At 41.5% G+C, this 25,495-nt stretch overlaps 1 protein-coding gene across 1 annotated transcript in view; it reads right to left on the minus strand.

The window, feature by feature from the left end:
- Positions 1-25,495, minus strand: part of LOC133531703 (U4/U6 small nuclear ribonucleoprotein Prp4) — a 56,969-nt gene that overhangs the window by 9,511 nt on the left and 21,963 nt on the right. Inside the window, exons 8-11 of the mRNA XM_061870073.1 lie at positions 17,074-17,201; positions 14,323-14,453; positions 10,847-10,931; positions 4,193-4,334 (exon numbers count right to left, since the gene is read on the minus strand). Of these exons, the coding sequence (XP_061726057.1) occupies positions 4,193-4,334; positions 10,847-10,931; positions 14,323-14,453; positions 17,074-17,201 (486 nt within the window). The remainder of the gene's footprint in view (positions 1-4,192; positions 4,335-10,846; positions 10,932-14,322; positions 14,454-17,073; positions 17,202-25,495) is intronic.

Genomic DNA, 25,495 nt, shown 5'->3' on the forward strand with positions numbered 1-25,495 from the left:
GACCGTTAGCAAAAAATACCAAATTTCAACTTTCTAGTTGCCCAATGTAGAACAAGACTCGACACCCAACATTTTCAAATCGACACGCCGTTAGTCAGTTCACGGTGGGTACAGTGCCATCTAACGGAGGATTGGGACAACTCAGTACTCCGTCTAAGCACAGAATAAATAATAGTACTACAGTACAGAAATGACACGTCCTACAAAACCGAAGTGTGACAGCGACTCAGGGACAGATCATGCTGTCTCTTTCTAATGTATGTCACTATCCCTTTCGGCTATTTAGGGTTGTCAAAATTCAAGTCATTATCTTATCTGTGGTTGAGCACGCAAAGGGACGTCAAGTTCCAACCCTAATAATTGCTCGTAGCAATGCTGAGCCGAACAGAGCCGAGAATGCCCGAACGCTCTAGTGTCTCCCCAGTGGTCTAAGGATGGTATTATGGACGGTAGAGAAAGGACGACAATCTCTTATGGCAGAACCGTTGCAAAAGTGACCAGCTTTAAACAATAGTTCCTAATCTCTCCGGTAGCGCTAGGTAGGCTCATGGATTACATGAACCATAGAGTTATATAGAGATGAAATGGGGAGGGGTAACAAATAACCCGACCAAATCACATAGGTCGCCTTTGGCATGCTGTCAGGAATGCCATAACGTGTTTTGAATTTTGTCGCATTGCGTATGTTCTATCCGTCACTGGCGCACGCGTATAGCATCTATATAAAATATGGAAGGTAGAGTTAAGGAACGCAATCTCCATAGGCAGAACTTATGCAATAGTGTCCAGTGGTCAGCTATAAATAATAGTTCCAAATCTCCCCAGAGTAGCGCTAGAGTAGCTAAGAACCTAGGCGTTATTGACGGAGTGAAGTGCGCTGTCTATGATTTGTTTTTTTTTTTTTTTTTTCAAGTATTCTAGGTATTGTAGCGCCACCTATTTAAGGTTTTTTGATGACACTTTTTGGTATATGGAGATTCCATTCCTTATCTCCACCTTCCGTAATATGAAATACAAGGTGTATGGCATGTCATTTCGGTGTAGCGAATGTAGTACCTCTTAGAGATGTGTAAATTTGCAAGGCAAAATACTCACATGTTAAAATAAATAACCGGTCAAGTGCGAGTTCGTTTACCTCGCGCACCGAGGGTTCCGTATAAAATTTCAATTTTCTCATGTAACAGTAGGGACCGTGCGCGTTGGAGGGTCTGCCATCTTGTGGCCTGAATCGGAACCATAAACATGCACATGTACACGTCACGTGTTTTCTTGTGCATAGTAGGTTCTGCCATCAGAGAGCGCTGGTGGCCTAGCGGTAAGAGCGTGCGACTTTCAATCCGGAGGTCGCGGGTTCAAACCCCGGCTCGTACCAATGAGTTTTTCGGAACTTATGTACGAAATATCATTTGATATTTACCAGTCGCTTTTCGGTGAAGGAAAACATCGTGAGGAAACCGGACTAATTCTAATAAGGCATAGTTTAGCCTCTGGGTTGGAAGGTCAGATGGCAGTAGCTTTCGTAAAAACTAGTGCCTACGCCAATTATGGGGATTAGTTACCAAGCGGACCCCAGGCTCCCTTGAGCCGTGGCAAAATGCCGGGACAACGCGAGAAAGAAGAAGAAGAGAGTAGGTTCTGCCATCTTGTGGGCTACATCGGAACAATAAACATCACATTTACGCCTCGCGCCAAAAATCTGACTGCTCCTGTGCTGCCTCCTACAGTTCATGCACGCTCCCTATAATCACGAAAGACTTTTGACCTGAAGTATACTATTAGCCCTTTAGTGTCATAGGAATTTCAATTATAATAAACACCCGCAAACGTTACCCGATATTTTCTCTTATTCGTTATCCCAATAAACCATAATATTCGCAATGTTTTTATTGAGCATTATAGACTCTGATTGACGTTTTAATTATATTTAAATTATTGTTTCTTTTTTCATATTCTTATTTACGTATCTTATTTTATTAGATTTAATTTATAGATATTAATTAAGTAAATAAAAATTGATTCGGCATACTGTTAATTCCAATTAAAAAAAAATGTGAACAGTTTTGAGACAAGAAAGCAGGCAGAGCTTTAACGATTTCTATATCCAAACATATTATATATTATACCGGGTGTGGCCTGTAACACGAGCAAAAAATTAAACCGCAGGCTGTACTCCTCAACTGACCAACATTTGTTCAGAGAGGTATGGGCATTGTGAATGTCATCTCGCTTTGTGTGGTAGGGCACAGCCAGCGGATATCATTCCAAATCTAGAGTGGAGTCCAACTGGGGAAGCCTACCTCCACCTTACAGAAAACCGCAGCCAAATAACACTAGACCCTACTCATAGAGTTGTGATCCTGCCGGTGAGTAAGGTTGCCAGAGCTCAACGAGGGGGGGGGTGGGGGGGGGGGGGGGGAGACTCCTCTGGAGTTGCAGGCGTACATAGGCTACGGAGACTGCTTACCATCAGACGGGCCGTATGCTTGTTTGCCACCGACGTAGTATAAAAAAAAGAGACTTAAATATAAGTTGTATTTTGATTTTTAGCATAATTTAACGTTCATTCTAAGACGTAATTTATTGCAAATTTTATTAATTTTAAAGCGTGACACTCAACGTCAGTTACACAGATGACAACATACATAAGGTAATATTTAATTTGTATGAAAAATAGGAAATCTAAAATCTTCATAGTTTTTAAAGTCGCTGAACAAGTATTGGTCAATTTGAGAAGTACAGTCTACAGTTTAATTTTTTGGTCGTGTTACAGGCGTTGGAGGGTCTGCCATCTTGTGGCCTGAATCGTAACCATAAACATGTACATTTACACGTCACGTGTTTTCTTGTGCATAGTAAGTGCTGCCATCTTGTGGGCTACATCTGAACAATAAACATCACATTTACGCCTCGCGCCAAAAATCTGACGGCTCCTGTGCTGCCTCCTACAGTTCATGCACGCTCCCTATAGCAAAGTCGCCTCACCGCGTCTATCCTATCTGTTCGCTAACAACTTTAAAACCAAGGAAATTTAAAAGAAATGTACGCGATTTTTTCCTATCGAAACTTACATAAAATTTAGTTTCACTTTGAAAACTGACAAGCTGCCCATTAGTAAACGGTACCTAGCATATATATGTAGAACCGTCATCAAAAAATGTCAAATTTCAACTGTCTAGCTGCCGACACAGCACTAGACTCGACACCCAACGTTTTCACATCGACACACCGTTAGCTAGTTCACGCGAGGCACAGCGCCATCTAGCGGAGGATTGGGACAACTCAGTGGAGATTAGCGGTAAGGCGCTGCCACTGGAGGGCTTGTTCACTTTATAATGGGGATGTATATATGGAGCGTGCATAAACTGTAGGGGGCAGCACAGGAGACAACAGATTTTTGGCGCGAGGTGTAAATGTGAAGTTTATGCTTTCAATGTAGCCCACAAGATGGCAGAACCTACTATGCACAAGCAAACGTACGAGAACGGTAGACGGCAGCACTTGCTTTGGGGTGGACTGAGCCCCAATCCCCCCCCCCCCCCCCTAACAGTTCTCAGTGCAAAATTTAATACTCAAGCCGTAGCCACTTTGGTGGTGGGCAAGCTGTGTATGTGTATGTTTTTAGCATGTTTTTAGGGATGGAACGGAATAGCAATAGGGTTGTTTCCAATTTTTTGAAACGCTTGTATTACGTTCTATATTAACTAAAAGTTGCCCTAAAATTCAACTTTTATACTAAAAACGGCTTTAAATATGTTAAATTTAAAAAATATATTTTGACAGATGCTTTCGCGCCCAAAACGCTCTTTGAAAATTGTGTGACGTCACAGTTTACGGTTTGACACATAACTACATACACACGTAGAAGATACGAACTGTCAACTGACATTTGTCATTTGTTGTTTATCGCCTAACTGTCAACAGTGACAATCCGAGAGTTGTGACGTCATCAGAATCTTCAATAACATTTCGAGTTTGGTCACGTGACGTGTGCCAAAAGATATTTTAAATTCAATATTTACAAAAATATGGTCATTACAGGTCCCCTAAAAGTAGTTTAACATGTTCTTATAATCCAAAAGAATTTATTGGGATACAATTCTGCCCTAAGATTTGTAGATGGAAACAACCCTATTAGTTGAAGTTTCGATATCTTGACTAAAAATGGATATACCTTTTACATGTCTCTGCTTACCTGATGATCTTGCGCGGCAGTAGCGAGTGTGTAACCGCACGGGGACCAGTCGACCCCTAATACAGGGCCTAAATGACCCTCCAGGAACATGACGCAGCGCCCCGTGCGTAAGTCCCATACACGGCCGAATGCGTCCATGCCGCTGTGGAAAGAATACAAAACAATTAATAAATAAATAATAAATAAATATTAAATATTATAGGACATTATTACACAAATTGACTAAGTCCCACAGTAAGCTCAATAAGGCTTGTGTTGAGGGTACTTCGACAACGATATATATAATATATAAATATTTATAAATACTTAAATACATAGAAAACACCCATAACTCAGGAACAAATATCCATGCTCGTCACACGAATAAATGCCCTTACCAGGATTTGAACCCGGGACCATCAGCTTCGTAGGCAGGGTCACTACCCACTGGGCCAAACCGGTCGTCGTGTAATTGAAATAATTTTATGCGGAATAAATATTTCAATTGGTACGATGACACTCTGCAATGATTTGTCGGTTTTGATTCCGCTGAGCAAGACGAGATAGAGTGCATATATGGAGGTACGTGTGTAGACAAGACAAGAAGTTTCAAACCCCGGCTCGTACCAATGAGTTTTTCGGAACTTATGTACGAAATATCATTTGATATTTACCACTAGCTTTTCGGTGAAGGAAAACATCGTGAGGAAACCGGACTAATCCCAACAAGGCTTAGTTTACCCTCTGGGTTGGAAGGTCAGATGGCAGTCGCTTTCGTAAAAACTAGTGCCTACGCCAAATCTTGGGATTAGTTGTCAAAGCGGACCCCAGGCTCCCTTGAGCCGTGGCAATATGCCGGGACAACGCTAGGAAGAAAGAAAAGTGTGTAGACAAGACATCGTCCCATGCCTGAAATTCATTCAGCAAGAAAGACCCCAACCACGACATCATTAGTCTCGAGTCTCGTCGCAAGCGCGCTAGTGACAGGTTGTGACCTAGTGACCCGTGAGTGCGCGCATGCAAATTAACGGTACAAAATGGTTAAATGTTGTAATTGCAGTAGGGTAGTCAATATTAAAGCCCCCGGAGCACAGTGTAATAAGTGTAGTAAGTGGTGGCACGCATCTTGTGCCTCATTATCTACCGAACAACTCAGTGCATTGTCGGTAACGGACTCAATAGACTGGAAGTGTCCAAAGTGCGTTCCAATCAAAGGTGCTGCCAAGAAACGCATATCGGTTATTTTACCAGACCGAGAGGATGAAGAGTCAGAGGCCGAAACAACAACAAACAACGAAGCAGATAAAGTATTAATGGAAATGCGACAAGAAATTCGCCAGTTACGCCAAGCCGTTAAAGACATCATACAAGAGGAACTTAAACGTACCCTCAATTTCTACTCGGACAAGATTGATGAATTTGAAAGTCGAATGAAAGATTATGAGACAAAATTTAAATTGATGGAAAATCAATGTAAAGATGTGGCCAATACGTGTAAAAACCTAGTGCTGAAAAATGAACTCCTGGAACAAAAACTTCACAAAAGCGAGCAAGCACAGGTGTACAATGACATTGAAATATGTGGAGTAGCGGAAAAAGAAAATGAAGATGTTAAGAAAGTCGCGACATCACTATGCCAGCTTTTAAACCAAGACCCTAACGATATTATTAGAACATACAGAAAAAAGAAGCCGACCCGTCCCGGATCCGCGCAAGCCGAACGCGCCAAAATGGACTCGCCTATAACGGTCACCCTGCGCGAGGGGAGACGCGACCACTGGTACGACGCGGCCAAATCAGCCAGAATAACGGCACAGGATATTGGCGGTGAAGAAGATAGGAAGGTTTATTTACGAGAGTCACTCACACCTACAACGTCTTACCTACTGTGGAAAGCTAAAACAAACCTAAGGGATAAATCGCTTTGCCAATATGTATGGTACAAACACGGACAGGTAATGGTGCGCAAAAAAGATGGTGACAAAAAAATATACTACATCAGAAATGAAAAAGACATCGAGCGAGTGGGGAAGGATTTGCAAAAAACATAGGTACGTACCGAAGCGCCTACTAATATTATTATCCCTCACTTCCTCAACCTTTTAAGTCGAGCGGTCAAAATTTAATTAAAGTGCGTAATATGCATTCAATTGATTTAAACAAAGTAGAAACATCCCACGACTCATGGTCAGATTTTATGCAAAATATATCAGACGCGCAAAATAAACTGATTTTATTGCACGTCAACATAAGATCAACAATTAAAAATCACTCTCAATTAGAGTACATCGTCGCAAATAGTCCACGATTAATACATCTAATAATATTAACGGAAGCTAACATAACAGAAACAATTGCAAGTTTGTTTACGATGGATGACTATGTTATGTACACCGAGCTGCGAAGCCAAAGAAAAGGAGGCGGCATTATTATCTACGCGCATAAAAGTATTTCTTTCATCAAGACTCCCGTAAAGACAATATCCTTCGAGTGTTTGTGTGGCGAAGTGGAAATATTTCAGGGCAAGAAAATAAACTTGTGTTCAATTTATAGACCGCCGAATCTAAGTAAGTCTGCTTTTATTAGTGAATTGGCGCATTTGTTATCAAAATATCCTAGTCATTCGGACTGTATACTAATAGGTGATATGAACATTGACACCTCGTGCACAGACATTACTGTAAAGTCGTACCTAAACAACCTGAATGAAATAGGATTTGATTGTTGTATATCACAATTTACGAGAGTCGAGTCGAACATAAATGGGACATCCAAATCCTGTATTGATCATTTGTTCATTCGTGACGCATGCAAGCGAGGTGCGTCTGGGTACTCTGTGCGCTCAGCTGTTGTGCGAGAAGCGCCGGCCGACCATTACATAATAGGACTCGCTCTTATCAGCGAGGCCAGCGTAACTACAAATAAAACTATAAACATGTTAAATAATGAAAAACTTAAACTAGAATTAAGCCAAATAGATTGGAGCCCGGCATTTCGTTGTAGCGACCCGAATGAACTAATTGATCTTATTATTGGCAAATTCCAGACAATTTATAATAACTGTACCTATAAAACTAAAATACATGTTAATAAAAAACAACAAAGTAGCTGGATAACGGATAAATTAGTAAACATGTGTGATAAAAAGAAAGAACTGTTAAAAATATATTTAAAAGACACTACAAATAAACAAAATGAGTTAATATATAAAAAATATAGAAACAGGACGAATAGAGTTATATGTAACGCCAAAAACAATCTTATAAAGAAAGAAATATGTAATAACTTTAAAAACCCAAAAAAAATGTGGGGAATAATAAACAGATTGATTGGGAGAATTGTTAAAGCTATCGATGATGTGATCCTTAAGTCCTTTAGGTTAAGAGCAAAACAATTATGTAACAAATTTGCTATTGACTTCGATAATAATGTCAACAACATAAAAATAAATTGTGATACGCCGTTACTTGATGAGAAAAATTATATAAATTGGTATCAATGCGACTGGAAAAAATTAATGAACAAGTTTTACATAAAATCATACTACAAATAGATGACAAAAAAAGCCCAGGATATGATAAGATAAGAGCTAAAGACATAAAGTACATCTCCGGACATATTACCCCGGTTCTAACTCATTTAATCAATTTATGCATATCAAAATCTACATATCCCGATAAATTAAAGATGGGAATTGTAAGACCCATACATAAAAAAGGTAGTTACACGGATACTAATAATTATAGACCGATAACAATTTTATCCGTCATAGATAAAATTATAGAAAAATACCTAGGTAACTCAATAAGTACATTCCTATCAAGTAACGGCATTATACACAAAAAGCAATTTGGTTTCCAACGGAATAAAAGCACGTCGCAACTTTTGTCTTTGTTTACTGATGAAATCAATGACTACCTAGATAAAAAACACCATGTACTCGCCATAATGATAGACTTTTCTAAAGCATTTGATACTTTACGTCACAGTACACTATATGAAAAACTAAAACAAAATGGTATACAAGGACCCATGCTGGAACTCATAAAAAATTATCATACTAACAGACACAACGCGGTCAGCATCGCAGGCGAACAAAGCGACCTAATTCCAACCTTATGCGGCACAGCACAAGGCTCAATTTTAGCTCCGACCGAATATTTATTATACGTCAACGATATGTGTCAAATATTCCAACATGGATCTGTATATCAATTCGCAGACGACACATGTATAATTGTAGCTCACGAGGACTTGGATACTGCGCAGGTCATGATGCAAAACGACTTCGATGCATTGTGCAAATGGGCCCACGATCTAGGTCTATCGCTAAATTATTCTAAAACCAAACTTATGTATATACACTCACCTTATAAAAATGTAACCTTGACGCCTAAGATCGTGGCCCACGAACATAAATGTATGCACATGCCCCGCGCGGACTGTAATTGTGCTAAGCTTGAGACTGTAAAGGAACACACCTACCTTGGACTAAAAATAGACCAGAAGTTCAACTGGAATCCACATATTAATCATGTTTGTAACAAACTTAGAGCTATCTTGTCAAAATTATTTGTACTTAAAAACAAAGTTCCCTACACTACATTAAGACTTTTGTACATGTCAATGGCCGATTCAGTCATAAGTTACGGTTTGGAGAGCTTTGGAAGAACATATAAAACATATCTAAACGACATTTACAACCTACAATTACGTCTACTTAAAACGATTGTACCTACAAAAATCAAATATAAATTCAAAGATAACTATGAAAATCTATTCAAATACTGTAAAGTGCTAACTGTATATGAAAAAGTTGATCTAGCCATTGTAACTCAATACTATAATCATATAACAGAATTAAGAAAAAAAACACGACCTGCGCGATTACGTAACTTAGCCAACCTCCCGACATTTGAAGTTGCAAAAACAAACAATGTATACGGGCAAAGAGTGTGGAAGTGCATGTTACCGAGTATCTTGAATAGATTTCCACAGGAATTATTAAAACTTATAGAAGGACGAACAAGTGGACAAGCTAGAAATATGATTAAAAAATACTTTATTAAAATAAGAGGGCAGTCTACCGAAATCATTTAATTAGATGACCTATGTACCTAAAACTAATAATAATTAAAATGTATAAATATTTCATATAGACTCCTTAACTCAAAAAATCTTTTGAATTTAAGATTAGTAGTTAAGTTTAAGATTACGTAATGTGATTTTTTTTATTGAAATAAACAGCTGAAATTTTTTTTTTTTTTTTATTACTCATGTGGTTCATTCATAACAAACAGATTTCTCGCACAGCGTTGGCGTGCGATGGATGCGTGGCGACGAAGTGTGGCTGTTATCTAATAAGCGAGCTGGGTGCGGTGGGGGACAGCGGAGCCTCACACCCTTCACTGTTCTTAAATGTACATAAACCCGACTTGTTTCCAGAGCTGCGAGGATAAGTAAATGAAGTGTTCATAACACACATCCCTCGGTACGCGTCCTCGCATAGTTTTGGTATAAACGCGGCCCTAGCAGGCGTGGTACACTCGGCGATTTGATCGCGCCGCTACAAGTAAATGCGGCCCTGACCAGTTCCGGTTGGTCACCTAGCAATAGTTTGGCCGACCGGTTTGGCCTAGTGGGTAGTGACCCTGCCTACGAAGCTGATGGTCCCGGGTTCAAATCCTGGTAAGGGCATTTATTCGTGTGATGAGCATGGATATTTGTTCCTGAGTCATGGGTGTTTTCTATGTATTTAAGTATTTATAAATATTTATATATTATATATATCGTTGTCTAAGTACCCTCAACACAAGCCTTATTGAGATTACTGTGGGACTTAGTCAATTTGTGTAATAATGTCCATTAATATTTATTTATTATTTATTATCATGTCTGTCTTTTACAAATTCTCGGGACCATGGGGTCCCGGACATTTGGAAGGCGTGCGTGAGGCCGAAGCCAACACGTAGATGCCCCTTGTAATAAGACAATTTACTCTAAATGTAACGTGACACCAACCGACGATTATCCCTGTTCACACTATAGCAGTGCACCCAAGGACAAGCCCCGGTTAGTGTAGGACTATTGTAAAAAAAAGGGTACCAAAATAAACCGGGCTATTGGGTTGAGTTGCAAGTGGACTGGTAACCGGGACTATGGAGAATACTATGGCACCTGCCCTGATCATATGTTTTTAAAATACGACAAAATGGGCAGGTGGTGACTTGCCAACTCACAATATGGGTCCCCGAAAACGGCCACTTATTATTAATAATACTGCCACCGATTGCGATATTACTGCCGAGTGCCCATACCACGTCTTTCGAAAGAGCTCGGTGCGCTCAGCGACGTTTAGATACGTTCGGTATACCTAAACAGGGGGTTTGTTATACAGTGAACCTTCTTTGCGTAGTACCTCTTAAGGCCCAGCCATAGAAATGAAAAATCCAAAATTTGCCACTGGAATTTGAACCTATAGTGCACGGAATACAGTAGATTTTATTTTGTTTGAAAATTGCACGAAACAAAACAAATGCAACTCTGTCCTAATTGAATATGATTTAAATTTCATCGAACTGAATAAGTCCTATAGGTAGGACCTTGGGCCTTACGAGGATAATTTATTCTGTAGCGTTACACGCGCTCGCTTTGCTGACCACGATGCAGACTCACCCGGTGACCGCGAGAGACCCGTCGCACTGGAAAGCGACGCTGTACACCTCTTTCGCGTGACCTTCTTGATGCAGGACCTCCGTCGCTGAAAAACAAGTTTACAGTTAAGGTGCTGGCTGAGAGAACGGAGTTTTGAATAGTCGTAGCGCTTTTTTAGATCACATGCCGGGCCGCAAGCCACGCCCCCGCCCTGTCCGCTGTCACTCAGGACGGTGTCGGGGCGGGCCAGCAGGCAGCAGGCTGGCCGGGCCAGCAGGCAGCAGGCTGGCCGGGCCGCAAGCCACGCCCCCGCCCTGTCCGCTGTCACTCAGGACGGTGTCGGGGCGGGCCAGCAGGCAGCAGGCTGGCCGGGCCAGCAGGCAGCAGGCTGGCCGGGCCGCAAGCCACGCCCCCGCCCTGTCCGCTGTCACTCAGGACGGTGTCGGGGCGGGCCAGCAGGCAGCAGGCTAAATATTAATCTAAATATTTTCGAAATTCCTTTGTTGGGGTTAGATATGAGGATATTAGGTATTACTTGAGGTATATTTTACAAAAAATAATTCAACGGTATTGTATCTGGAGGAACTCAAACATGGTATGTCTTGAAAATTTATTATTTTAATTTAATACAAGTGAAAGAAATGTAATGATGTTATATATTTTTAGAACCGGCTCAGAGTGCCCTTTCATTTGATACCACACACGATAGGTTACTGAACAAAAAAACATTTTTTTTCCATACAAAAAAAGATGACGTTATAAATCTTCAATTTTTTAATTATTTGTTCGTGCTACGTGTTAAATTGATTTAAATGGGCTAAAGATCAATCGTGCCGATTTTCATACCTTTAACACTATTTGCAGCATTTTACTGATTTCCGGGGTGAACCGCCAGGACTAAGGGCCTGTACAGACGGACTGCAACTCGACTGCAACTTGTATGGGAACTGCATGCCGACTACACTCCAACTGCAACGTCGACGTGCAGTTCCCATACAAGTTGCAGTTGAGTTGCAGTCCGTCTGTACCGGCCCTAATTACTGAGAAAGTGCCTCGGATTAATATGGGCAATAACATACTTCAAACTATAGCAAATGCAATGTATTCTAAAATTATGTAATGACAAGTTTAGTTTAGTTTATTATTTGTAAATAGTCACCACTAGTATTAAGATTATTGTCATGCCCTAACAGGGTGTCATGTACAGACTACGTTATGTTTTAATACCATCCTATGTACAAATGAACATGGACGCAATAAAATATATGAATATACACCGTGTTTTTATTGAATTTCGTTAACTTCGGGGTATCGGTAAGTACGTTTAAGGAAACTAAATGGCATAGTTAATTTTCAAAAAAATTTTTTTTTTTTTTTGTTTTTTTTTTTTACTATTTTTTTTTTATAAAAAGTAACTAAATGTTGCATATAGCGTTGTTGTAACACGGGCATTACATTTAACTCAACGAAACAATTGAAAACTGTGACATATCAATGTCATTTCGAACGTCGATCGTCCGAGATAGTACTTACATTTAGTAGCAAATGTATGAACTCGCACTAAACACTAATCAATAAGTAAACAGGCCCTAAGGGAAGTGTACACGCTTATAAGGGCCTTATAAGATAAAAATTAATGATTGATTATCTCCGAAATGGAGTTAATTAGAATATCGGTGTCTTTGAGAAAGTTACTTAATTTAAGCTCAGGAATGCACCCTCGAAATTAACGCAAATCAAAAAAAACACGGTGTATGATAATAACAATAATAATTCAGCCTATACACGTCCCACTGCTGGGCACAGGCCTCCTCTCATGTGCGAGAGGGCTCGGGCTATAGTCCCCACGCTAGCCCAATGCGGATTGGGGACTTCACATACACCTTTGAATTTCTTCGCAGATGTATTGCAGGTTTCCTCACGATGTTTTCCTTCACCGAAAAGCTAGTGGTAAATATCAAATGATATTTCGTACATAAGTTCCGAAAAACTCATTGGTACGAGCCGGGGTTTGAGCCCGCGACCTCCGGATTGAAAGTCGGACGTCATATCCACTCGGCCACCACCGCTTATGCAATACATGAATATATGAATGAATGAATAATATGGCTTCGTACACGAAGGGATATGAATGGATGGATGGGGATGGAATGGATTGGACAGGGTCATTATGATTCGTCTTTTGAACATTCCGCCCACTAAAATTTTACTATTTAGTATTATTTTTTTATACTACGTCGGTGGCAAACAAGCATACGGCCTGCCTGATGGTAAGCAGTCTCCGTAGCCTATGTACACCTGCAACTCCAGAGGAGTTACATGCGCGTTGCCGACCCTAACCCCACCCCCCTCGTTGAGCTCTGGCAACCTTACTCACCGGCAGGAACACAACACTATGAGTAGGGTCTAGTGTTATTTGGCTGCGGTTTTCTGTAAGGTTCTTCCCCAGTTGGGCTCTGCTCTAGATCTGGAATGACATCTGCTGTGCTGTGCCCTACCACACAAGGCGAGATAACATTCACATTGCCCATACCTCGCTTTTGGACGTAGTTTAAGGACATACCCGGGTCCACATAGCCACTTGAACATTCTGGCAAACCAATTCTTCATAAAAAAAAACCGGCCAAGAGCATGTCGGCTCACGCTCAGTGTAGGGTTCCGTAGTTACTCTTCCGTCACAATAAGCTAAACTGGAGCTTAAAGTATAGTAAATTGTTAACCAAGGGATGAAACGGTACCTTTCACCCGAGTTAAACAAATAGGCAAATTTGCATAATCAGTACGTAATTAAAGTCTTTTTACTATGAAGGGGAAACTTTTTGCGATAACTCAAAAACAGCTAAACTGATCATGTCCGCTATAATTTTGATTTAATTTATTTCTTAAGCTCTACTTCCACGATTTTTTTCATATTTTTTGAACCTATGGTTCAAAAGTTAGAGGGGGGGGTGACACTTTTTTTTCTGTCGGAGCGATTATCTTCGAATATATTCACTTTATCAAAAAATGTTTGTTGAAACCCGTATTAGTTTTGAAAGACCTTTCCAACGATACCCCACACTGTAGGGTTGAAGCAAAAAAAATTCACCCCCAATTTACGTGTAGGGGAGGTACCCTAAAAAAAATTAAATTTTTAGATTTTATTGTACGACTTTGTCGGCTTTATTGATTTATATATTCATGCCAAATTTCAGCTTTCTAGCACTAACGACCACGGAGCAAAGCCTCGGACAAACAGACAGACAGTCAGTCAGACAGACAGACAGACAGACAGACAGACAGACAGAAAGACAGACAGATAGACAGACAGACGGACATGGCGAACCTATAAGGGTTCCTAGTTGACTACGGAACCCTAAAAAGAGACGCAAAATTCAACATGTACATGAGAGATTGCAACTCCGTCTACATTTTCTAATTGGCCGCCTTTTCTACTGACAAAATTTGAACATTCCGCCCACCAAATTATAGGTACTTGGCTACTAGTAAAATGTTACCTGTTTCAAGGTCCCACAGCCTCCAGCTGCTGTCGAAGACTGCTGCGGCCAGCATCCTGCCGGAAGGGTGGAACTCCACTCTGGACACGCGATGTGGGCTGTGGCCAGGCAGAGACGCCATCGGCGAATCACTGTAACATTTTAATAGTATTTTTTGCAAACGGTTACGTAAAAATGATTCTTAATATCCAAGGGCCGAATTTACAAAAAGAAGTGTAGTTGAGTTATTTAACCTTTTGAACGCCACGCCTATCGTACGCGGCGCGTAATCGTGAACCTTGTCGGTACGCATGAAGGTTGATATTGGGCTGTAGCCGCGCGCGTCATATGACGTCTTTGGCGGTCAAAAGGTGAAAGACATGCCCTATAATTTAAAGACCTAAATTTGTACCGTTGCACACAATATTATTTCTAAGAATAGAGCAAACTAAAATGATAAATAAAGTCAAGTTGGTTTGTAGATCTTTGACTAGAAGTTTGCGTTAAAAAAATACAATAATAACAGTTTCATAATATTTTATGAATATTCATAACCACACTGCTGTTTTCATCCTATAGCCAAGGACCTCCGCCCTAATATAGTGCATTGTGCAACGAGGGGGGTACGTGAAATTTTGTATACGAGGGTGGTAATTTAAAAATAAAAATTAAAGACCCGAGTTTGCAATATTCTTAACCCCAGAGTTACACACAATGTTTTTCATCACACTTGCGAAGAAAAAACTAAATTTTAAGCGAAATAATTCTTAAATACGGTGACATATCAAACATTCGTCCGCCATTTTGTAATTTCTTGACAGGTTAGCATCGAGGGCACAGACCTATTCGGCATTCAGCCACGATTGAAAATTATGTAAAAATATTTTAAACGGCTGTTAAATTAATAAAATTAAATAATTTTAAACATAAACAAAAATATTAAATTATAAACGTCAGTATTTTTAAAGTAAAACTCATTTAAGCTAGGTACTTGGTTTGTATGAATAAGTGACATAATAAAAAAAAATTTCACAATACATAACTCCCGCGGGAACAAAATAGGCCTTTGTCCTTCAGCAGACATGCATGAAATAAGATCTTTTTCGAGCAAGTGTGATAAAAAAGTAGATTTCGATATCACTGGCAGTCATTTAATCAAGAAATAGAAGTGCTGGAGTAGAAAAAGCACTATTAATACACTGATGAACGAAAATGAATATATATATTTATTTTGAATTGCTAACAATAGGGTGACTTTGCGGCCCTAAGTAAATTATAGATAGGAGCAAAGATAACCCTAAAATGGGTTTCAGACAGGGCTCGGAACCGGTTTATTTTTAAATCCCAAAATAGCCCAATATTTTTACTTATTTTATACTCTTTACGTAGGACTGGATCATGTGTTTAGGTAACAACTTCGCATTATTAGATACTCCCATTAAAAATGAAATAATACACCAAAGAACGAAAAAGAACGTAATACCGGTATTTTTTGTATGAAGAATAAACCGGAACCGAGCCTTGGTTTCAGATATACCTATATAAAAATACTTCATAATGTTGCTTTACCGATAAAAATATGTTAAGATGTTTTCTTAATATCAATTCATCTCAATATTTCATAGTGAATATTTCACAACACCTAAAGGCGTCGTTACTAGTCGTGCCCACAGCGCCAAGGACAACTATAGGTGTTATGGCGGACGCTGTCAAAGTAACTTTCACACTTTTTTTAATACCACGACGGTGGCAAACAAGCATATGGCCCGCCTGATGGTAAGCTGTCACCGTAGCCTATGGACGCCTGCAACACCAGAGGCATTACACATTATGACGACCAGTTTGGCCTAGTGGGTAGTGACCCTGCCTACGAAGTCGATGGTCCCAGGTTCAAATCCTGGTAAGGGCATTTGTTCATGTGATGAGCATGGATATTTGTTCCTGAGTCATGGGTGTTTTCTATGTATTTAAGTATTTATAAATATTTATATATTATATATATCGTTGTCTAAGTACCCTCAACACAAGCCTTATTGAGCTTACTGTGGGACTTAGTCAATTTGTGTAATAATGTTCTATAATATTTATTATTTATTTATTTATTACACTTTTAAGTAAGGTTTACAATAGCTCGCTTACGCGCGGGAGCTCAATGACGTTTTTAGGGTTCCGTAGCCAAATGGCAAAATGTCCGTCTGTCTGTCCGATTATGTCACAGCCACTTTTTTCCGAAACTATAAGAGCTATACTGTTCAAACTTGGTAAGTAGATGAACTATGAACTATGAACTATGAACCGCATTAAGATTTTTACACAAAAATAGAAAAAAAACAATAAATTTTGGGGGTTCCCCATACTTAGAACTGAAACTCAAAAAATCTTTTTTCACCAAACCCATACGTGTGGGGTATCCATGGATAGGTCTTTAAAAATAATATTGAGGTTTCTAATATAATTTTTTTCTAAACTGAATAGTTTGCGCGAGAGACACTTTCAAAGTGGTAAAATGTGACCCCCCCTCTGTAACTTCTAAAATAACAGAATGAAAAATCAAAAAAAAATATATGATATACATTGCCATGCAAACTTCCACCGAAAATTGGTTTGAACGAGATCTAGTAAGTAGTTTTTTAATACGTCATAAATGGTACGGAACCCTTCATGGGCGAGTCCGACTCGCACTTGGCCGCTTTTTTTATGACGAAAAGCGTTCAAAAGGTGGGGCAAAAAGCGAAGTATAAGTAGGACCTTAAGGGGAATTTAAAATATTACCTGCTAAAGTTCCATAAATGGACTGTCCCGTCGTATGCACAGGACGCCATAGTACATACTTCTGATTTTTCCTCGCTCGAGCCACCGGTCTCCATAGGTTGATTCTCAGGGTCTGACTGTATGGTTAACTGTAAAACAATAAATAGAATAGAATAGAATAGAATAGTTTATTGCATATCACATTACAAGCATGGATGCAATGGAACATATAGGTATACATGTGACACCCTGTAAGGGCACAGCAATATAAGAGGGCTACAGTAGGTAATTAAATTACAATTATTTCGCACATCATTAAAATAATATTACACATACATTCACGCATGACCATTTGATTGTATTATAACATTATTTCCTTACATAAACGAAGCACGGTAATATTTTCATTTACTGGCTTTATCAAAATATTCATTAAGATTATAAAAACATCCATTAATTAAAAACAGCTTCAGGTGTTTTTTAAATTGACCTACATTGTCCAGATCTTTGATAGAGTTTGGGAGGTGGTTGTAGATTTTCATAGTCATATAATGTGGGCTACTTGTGACAAGTTTTAATTTTGAAAAAGGCACTTTTAGTTGATTTATGTTGCGATTATTTCTTTTGATTTGAGTTGTATCTTTGAATGAATATAAGTTTAAATGTTTCCTAACGAATTTACATGATTCGAATATGTACATAGACGCAACGGTCAGTATTTCATGTTTAATAAAATAAGGTTTACACGACTCCATTTGATCAATACATTAATACATGTTTTTAGAGTTCCATACCCAGAGGGAAAAACGGGACCCTGTTACCAAAACCCCACTGTCTGTCTGTCCGTCACCAAGCTGTATCTTGAAATTTTCACAGACGATGTATTTCTGTTACCACAAAAAATCCTAAAAACGGAATAAAATACATATTTAAGTGGGGCTCCCATACAACAAACGTGATTTTTTGCCGTTTTTTGCGTAATGGTACGGAACTCTTCGTGCGCGAGTCCGACTCTCAGTTGGCCGGTATACTCACATCCTGGACACTGTCAAAATGACCCTCGGCCCAGTAGTCCGTAAAAACGAGGACTGGTTTGATGAGAACGACGGGGCTCTGACGGCATTGTGCAAGCACAGACGTCTACTGCAGCGACACACGACTGATACTCAACAAGGGGGGAGTATAGCCCTATTATGATAAGGGCCCAGATTTCGTTCCACCTGTTAGGTTAAACGGGACAGAATTAAAATGTGTAAGTAGTTTTTGTAATGTACAGCACGGCTAGCACATGACGGGCGCGACAGTCGACAGGCGAGAAAATGCCGCGACATAGAGCTTTCTCGCGAATCGGTAGCATAAGACGCGCGCGACAACCCGCTGTCTCGCGGACAAATGTCAAAAAGACATAATTTTGTCGTTTGACAGTTCCACGCGGGATACTCTCGAAACTCGTAGCACAAGTGCACTATGGGAGAGAAAATATCCCGCGTTTCAACGTCAAAAGGAGAGAAACTGTCTTCGAGGCTAGAGGGTCGCGAGAAGCATATTTTGTCGAAGTTTTGTTGACTTTAGTCCTAAAAGAAAGTTAATTTTCTATATTTTGTATTTATATCATACTACAGCAATTTTCTGTGTAATTTTAATATGAATCCTGAGTTTTATGATTTGTCCGTTAGCTAGGTAGGTAAGGTGTAGGTACGTGGTATTGCTTTATAACATACCTATTAAGATACCTATATCTATATCATGCCGGTAATAACAAAATGATTGTATTTTTTCACATTTACTTGTTTGTTCTCTAAGTTAAATGAAAACCCGACAGAAAAATTAAAAGCCTAAGATTGTGCCACCACATCAACAAAGCAAACAGTTTGATGGAGAATTGACTAGAGGGTGATTAATAGAAACTACTTTGTGGAAATCCGTATTAATTGATACAAAAATATTACTTCGCTAATCCACGAAATAATTAAGTGCTAGTCAATCAGTGCTAACCCGTTACACTTACACGCGTATTTTTACAGTCAATGCATGCAACCTACCACCTAAAAAATATATACGCAAATAGTTAAATAAACCACCACCTAAGTACAAAAACTCGTCACGTGCTTCAATTGATTGTGGGATATAAACCGCGGTCTTGGGGTTTAATTATAGGTATATCCGGGTACTAATGATTTATAATATGTGTACAAAAACGCACCACCTAGAGAGGATGGGAGAGGATCGTGCTGTGAGAAGAGTGTATGTGGTGCACCCGGGTGAAAAACGTCCGTCTGGGCGTCCCAGATACCGCTGGAGCGACGAAGTCCTAAAAGACCTGTTCGCCCTCGGAATACCCAACTGGCGTGAAGTGGCGCAGGATAGGGCAGAGTGGCGCTCTCTTGCGTCAGAGGCCAAGATCTTGTTTGGGTCACTGAGCGAGTGAAGTAGTAGTAGTAGTAGTACAAAAACGCAATGTATTTTAAAACTTTGGAGAAAGCCTTCAGATTGGGTAGGTGTAGACCTACTGTACTTAGGTACCTATTACTTACTCTAAGTAGGTGTCTAAGTACACTTTTGTTACTATATGCATTATTTTATTATACGCAGATAATAAAATAATGCAAAATGAATCTGGCAGCCCAACTCAACCTCCACCTTACAAAAGGCCACGGCCGTAATACGAGTATTCTGTAGTTACCACCCTAATGTACGATTCCCACCGACTGGCTGGAGTCAGGCCGCACCGGAGCGCATTTTTAATGTGCCTATACATTATATATCGCAGAAGCGATAGAATCCGTCCGGAGGCGTCTCCGCGTCCGCGAGCAGCCGACCGGCTTGCGGCCACATAAATGTGAAATGCGATCCGACTCCGCCCGTTCGGTGGGAGTCGTAGTAGTCGTACTTAAATCTAAATATCTAAAAGAGGTCAGAGTACATAAAATAACTTAATGTTTTTGTGTATTTGCAATATGAGAAAACTTAAAAAACTAACGCTGCATCCATAGATCGCTAAAATACAAAACACGCAAAAATAACTCATTGTTATTAACATTCGAGTATCGTTGTATGGAGTAGGTTCCCAACTTAAGGCCCTTCTATGTCCTCCGTGGCAGGATGGCTGCGCCCAGCAGCAGCATGCTTAGGTATAGGCGCCGTGTTTGATGACAGACTTGTGCATGTCATCAATCTATCTTCAAAGCCAGCGGTGCAGCAACTAGCCAGCCACAAGGAAGATATGTTGGGGATTATCATGAGATCTTCAGTCTTCTTCGTAAAGATGGTAGCTTATTAGCCAACACTTTCGGATAATCTCAATTATCTTAAAAAAACACCAATCATTCGTAAGGAGTGGTATTTAATTATTAGGTAGGTAATTATCTTTAGATATAATAATGTACTCTAACTTGTAACGACAAAGCGAATCAAATTATGATTGACACATTGACATTTCCGACTTCAAAATAATATTTGCTATTTCTTTAATCTTAATACTGCGAGAAGGAGACAAAGTTATCGTGACTAGGGACGCTCCGTTTCTAAAGCTGACTATTCATTATTTTTCCGATTATGTTAGTACCGATTCAGTGTTGCCACGAAAGAAAAGTTTGTTCCAAGTATAAATGGCCACACTGGCTAAGTCGCGCGCGGGATGGCTCTCTCGCGTGGAATTCTTTTCTCGATCTGCCAACTTATGCTACCAAAATCGAGAAACTGACAGGTCGAGATAGAAATTTGTGACACGCGACTGTTTTTTCTCGCGGCGCGAGTTATCCCGCGTGTAATCATGTGCTAGCCGTGCAGGTATGCTGTAACAGAACGCAACTACAGACTGTATAAAATGACCGATACACAGACAGATATGCGAGTGACAGTGACAGCGAGCGGCGTTTGTTGAGTACAGACGTGATGCATGGAGAATGAACTGGGTAACTATAAGGTTACGGGCATACTGGATTGACACGTGTAAGAGCGTTCATGTTGGCTTGAGAATATTAAGGATATTATAATAAACTTGGTGTTATAATAACAGTTGTTTTAGTGCAAAACATAAGTAAAAAGTAAGTAATAAGTATCTAGGGCATGTAGGTACACATCTAACAGAATGGGTTTGTGTAATTACAACGAAATATACTCATTTTTATAATCAACTGTTTAAACAGTTGTTTGCTAATTTTAAACTTTAAACAGGCCAATTTTAAATAAACAATAAAATAATGGTAAATGGCTGTTAGATGTGTACCTACTATTTAAATAGTGTTATGTTTTATCTCTTTAAATTAAAGAACGTAAAACCACCCAAATATATTTGTGTGAAAATCCGGCCCTGTTTTTTACCTGCTCTTCGAGAAACATAACATTGCTTACTTGGCGCTAGCTAGCCGTGCGCTCGCATTACCAGTGCAAGCGAGGTCTTCGAATACGTATCTTTGTTTCGGATCGCAGTGTCACAAGTTAAGCTGGTTTGAGAGCGTTTAGTCGCCTACCTTAGACGCACCAATAGAGATCAGACAGCTATTCTGTTAGAATTATGTATTAGTTCATAATGAATCTTATTCCGTCCTCAATAGAGTAGTAATTCAATAAACGCTACCTATGCGGCCTGCCCATTTTTTCATAGTGGCACGCGCCTTTGCGGTTTTTAAACAATAGATAAGACGATAATCCGTAGAAGCTCACGGAGAAAAATATAAACTATACCATTTAATTCAGTCGACGGTGAGTACCAGCTAAAAAGGAGAGAGGATGTGCTTAAGAGGCGGGCAGAATATTTTAACTCTCTGCTTAACGTGGATAGAACAGCGGATCTACCACATATTAACACGATGCCTCAACTCCCTATTGGGACCGTGCGAAGTGCATGGTGGGGGTAAGTAAAGCGATCCCAGCGCATAAGGTGGTAAAAATTTGAACTAACTGCGGATAGCGTCTTTAACATTTCGTACAATTATATGGCTCGAAATGAAACTTTGTTTTACGATTACTCCTGAAATTTTCATTTAAATTGTATGGCCCAAGGGACCATTGTAATCTGTATGAAATGCTTAATATAACTAACGTATTTATTTTGATAATTGTTAATAATGTATCCATGTAAATAGCTTTGCAAATGCCACATATTACGTGATCTTTTTTTAAAAGTTACGAATATGTATAGTAAGTTATCCTTAAAAGATACACATTTCACATCGCGGACTTTTATGTAGACCTATGAATGAGAAACAACCCCACCATACATTGTGTTGTTATAGCTCAAACGGATTAGGCAGCGTTTTCGATTAAAGCTCCTAGTCAGCGTGATTTTTTCCGACAACATCGTTATATTTCAAACAATTTACACAAAACCTTAACAAGTTATATACTTAAGCTTTCCTCAAGAATCACTCTATTGATAGATGAAAGTCGTATGAAAATCCGTTCAGTAGTTTTTAGTTTTGGAGTAGTTTTATAAGATGTAGTGAATTGACGTTTTCCCCTAGACTTGCGGACACTAGGTTGCGTGACAGTCGTGCACGCTCCCAATATTGACTCAGCTGGACGAGCCTCTGTCTCGCGACGAAGTCGTGCTGGCCATCAAACAACAACACAATAAACGCGCGTTTGGCATTTACTTACTGAAATACGGAGGTGATGAGTTCCACGCGTCTGTATTTGTTCGTATGTGGGCGGAAGAACGTGTCCCAAAAACCTTTGAAAAATCTCGAATAAGTCTACAAGAAGGAAGAAGAAGCGGTGGTGGCCGAGTGGATATGAAATCCGACTTTCAATCCGGAGGTCGTGGGTTCAAATCCTGGCTCGTACCAATGAGTTTTTCGGAACTTATGTACGAAATGTCATTTGATATTTACCACTAGCTTTTCGGTGAAGGAAAACATCGTGAGGAAACCTGCATACATCTGCGAAGAAATTCAAAGGTGTATGTGAAGTCCCCAATCCGCATTGGGCTAGCGTGGGGACTATAGCCCGAGCCCTCTCGCACATGAGAGGAGGCCTGTGCCCAGCAGTGGGACGTATATAGGCTGGATTATTATATAAGTCTACAAGAACAAAAGTGACCGTGCAGACTGCTACTCTTATCCCACTCTTTGCCGAATACCTCTTTGACTGCCTTATGAAGCTCTCTGAAGAGATTTTGCCTGAAACACAGTTCGGCTTCCGACCTGATCGGGGAACCAGTGAGGCCATTTTCTCATTGCGTCAACTGCAATACGAAAGCAGAGAACAGGGTCAAAATTTGTTCCTCTGCTTTGTCGACCTTGAGAAGGCATTTGACAGTGTTCCCCGTGAAGCCTTGGGGATGCTGTTGGCAAAGTTGGGATGCACGGATCATACGACTCGTGGGTTTGCATAGCGACATGGAATGCTGCGTCGCTGTAGGTGTCGATGAGTCAAGCTTTTTCCCCGTTACCCGTGGGGTAAAGCAGGGGTGCGTACTTGCACCTACACTTTTCGCCCTATACTTCGCAGTCGTTTTGTGTGGCGCTCTCGTTGCAGGTGTAGCTCCGGCACCGAGTGAAGCGAGGATCACTGTGCAAGTACCTTGTCCTTGAAACGTTGGGGCATGGCGGCTGCAGGGTGGAAGGCGGCGCCGCTGACGTTGCAGGTGTAGCTCCGGCACCGAGTGAAGCGAGGATCACTGTGCAAGTACCTTGTCCTTGAAACGTTGGGGCATGGCGGCTGCAGGGTGGAAGGCGGCGCCGCTGACGTTGCAGGTGTAGCTCCGGCACCGAGTGAAGCGAGGATCACTGTGCAAGTACCTTGTCCTTGAAACGTTGGGGCATGGCGGCTGCAGGGTGGAAGGCGGCGCCGCTGACGTTGCAGGTGTAGCTCCGGCACCGAGTGAAGCGAGGATCACTGTGCAAGTACCTTGTCCTTGAAACGTTGGGGCATGGCGGCTGCAGGGTGGAAGGCGGCGCCGCTGACGTTGCAGGTGTAGCTCCGGCACCGAGTGAAGCGAGGATCACTGTGCAAGTACCTTGTCCTTGAAACGTTGGGGCATGGCGGCTGCAGGGTGGAAGGCGGCGCCGCTGACGTTGCAGGTGTAGCTCCGGCACCGAGTGAAGCGAGGATCACTGTGCAAGTACCTTGTCCTTGAAACGTTGGGGCATGGCGGCTGCAGGGTGGAAGGCGGCGCCGCTGACGTTGCAGGTGTAGCTCCGGCACCGAGTGAAGCGAGGATCACTGTGCAAGTACCTTGTCCTTGAAACGTTGGGGCATGGCGGCTGCAGGGTGGAAGGCGGCGCCGCTGACGTTGCAGGTGTAGCTCCGGCACCGAGTGAAGCGAGGATCACTGTGCAAGTACCTTGTCCTTGAAACGTTGGGGCATGGCGGCTGCAGGGTGGAAGGCGGCGCCGCTGACGTTGCAGGTGTAGCTCCGGCACCGAGTGAAGCGAGGATCACTGTGCAAGTACCTTGTCCTTGAAACGTTGGGGCATGGCGGCTGCAGGGTGGAAGGCGGCGCCGCTGACGTTGCAGGTGTAGCTCCGGCACCGAGTGAAGCGAGGATCACTGTGCAAGTACCTTGTCCTTGAAACGTTGGGGCATGGCGGCTGCAGGGTGGAAGGCGGCGCCGCTGACGTTGCAGGTGTAGCTCCGGCACCGAGTGAAGCGAGGATCACTGTGCAAGTACCTTGTCCTTGAAACGTTGGGGCATGGCGGCTGCAGGGTGGAAGGCGGCGCCGCTGACGTTGCAGGTGTAGCTCCGGCACCGAGTGAAGCGAGGATCACTGTGCAAGTACCTTGTCCTTGAAACGTTGGGGCATGGCGGCTGCAGGGTGGAAGGCGGCGCCGCTGACGTTGCAGGTGTAGCTCCGGCACCGAGTGAAGCGAGGATCACTGTGCAAGTACCTTGTCCTTGAAACGTTGGGGCATGGCGGCTGCAGGGTGGAAGGCGGCGCCGCTGACGTTGCAGGTGTAGCTCCGGCACCGAGTGAAGCGAGGATCACTGTGCAAGTACCTTGTCCTTGAAACGTTGGGGCATGGCGGCTGCAGGGTGGAAGGCGGCGCCGCTGACGTTGCAGGTGTAGCTCCGGCACCGAGTGAAGCGAGGATCACTGTGCAAGTACCTTGTCCTTGAAACGTTGGGGCATGGCGGCTGCAGGGTGGAAGGCGGCGCCGCTGACGTTGCAGGTGTAGCTCCGGCACCGAGTGAAGCGAGGATCAGTCAGATCAGTTTCGGCCGATCGCTCGGTGCGCGCGGACGCATTTTTTTGGTGACATTCGCCTTATTTGAAATTGTTTATTTCTTTTTTGTGATTGGTTGACGTTTGAATTTCTAATTTCTTGTTGCTCTTGAACTATTCTTATGAGCCGACCCCGCCCAGTGGGCGGCTCTAGAGTGGGATAGCTTGTGTGGACAGTGCTTCGGCTGCGGTGTGTTAACGGAGTGAACGCTTTTTGCTTTTTTATTTTTTCATCTCCTGGGGATCGAACCAGGATCGTCCGTGTAGCAGCTTGC

The sequence above is a fragment of the Cydia pomonella genome, chromosome 25, assembly GCF_033807575.1.
Source record: "Cydia pomonella isolate Wapato2018A chromosome 25, ilCydPomo1, whole genome shotgun sequence".
NCBI lineage: Eukaryota > Metazoa > Arthropoda > Insecta > Lepidoptera > Tortricidae > Cydia > Cydia pomonella.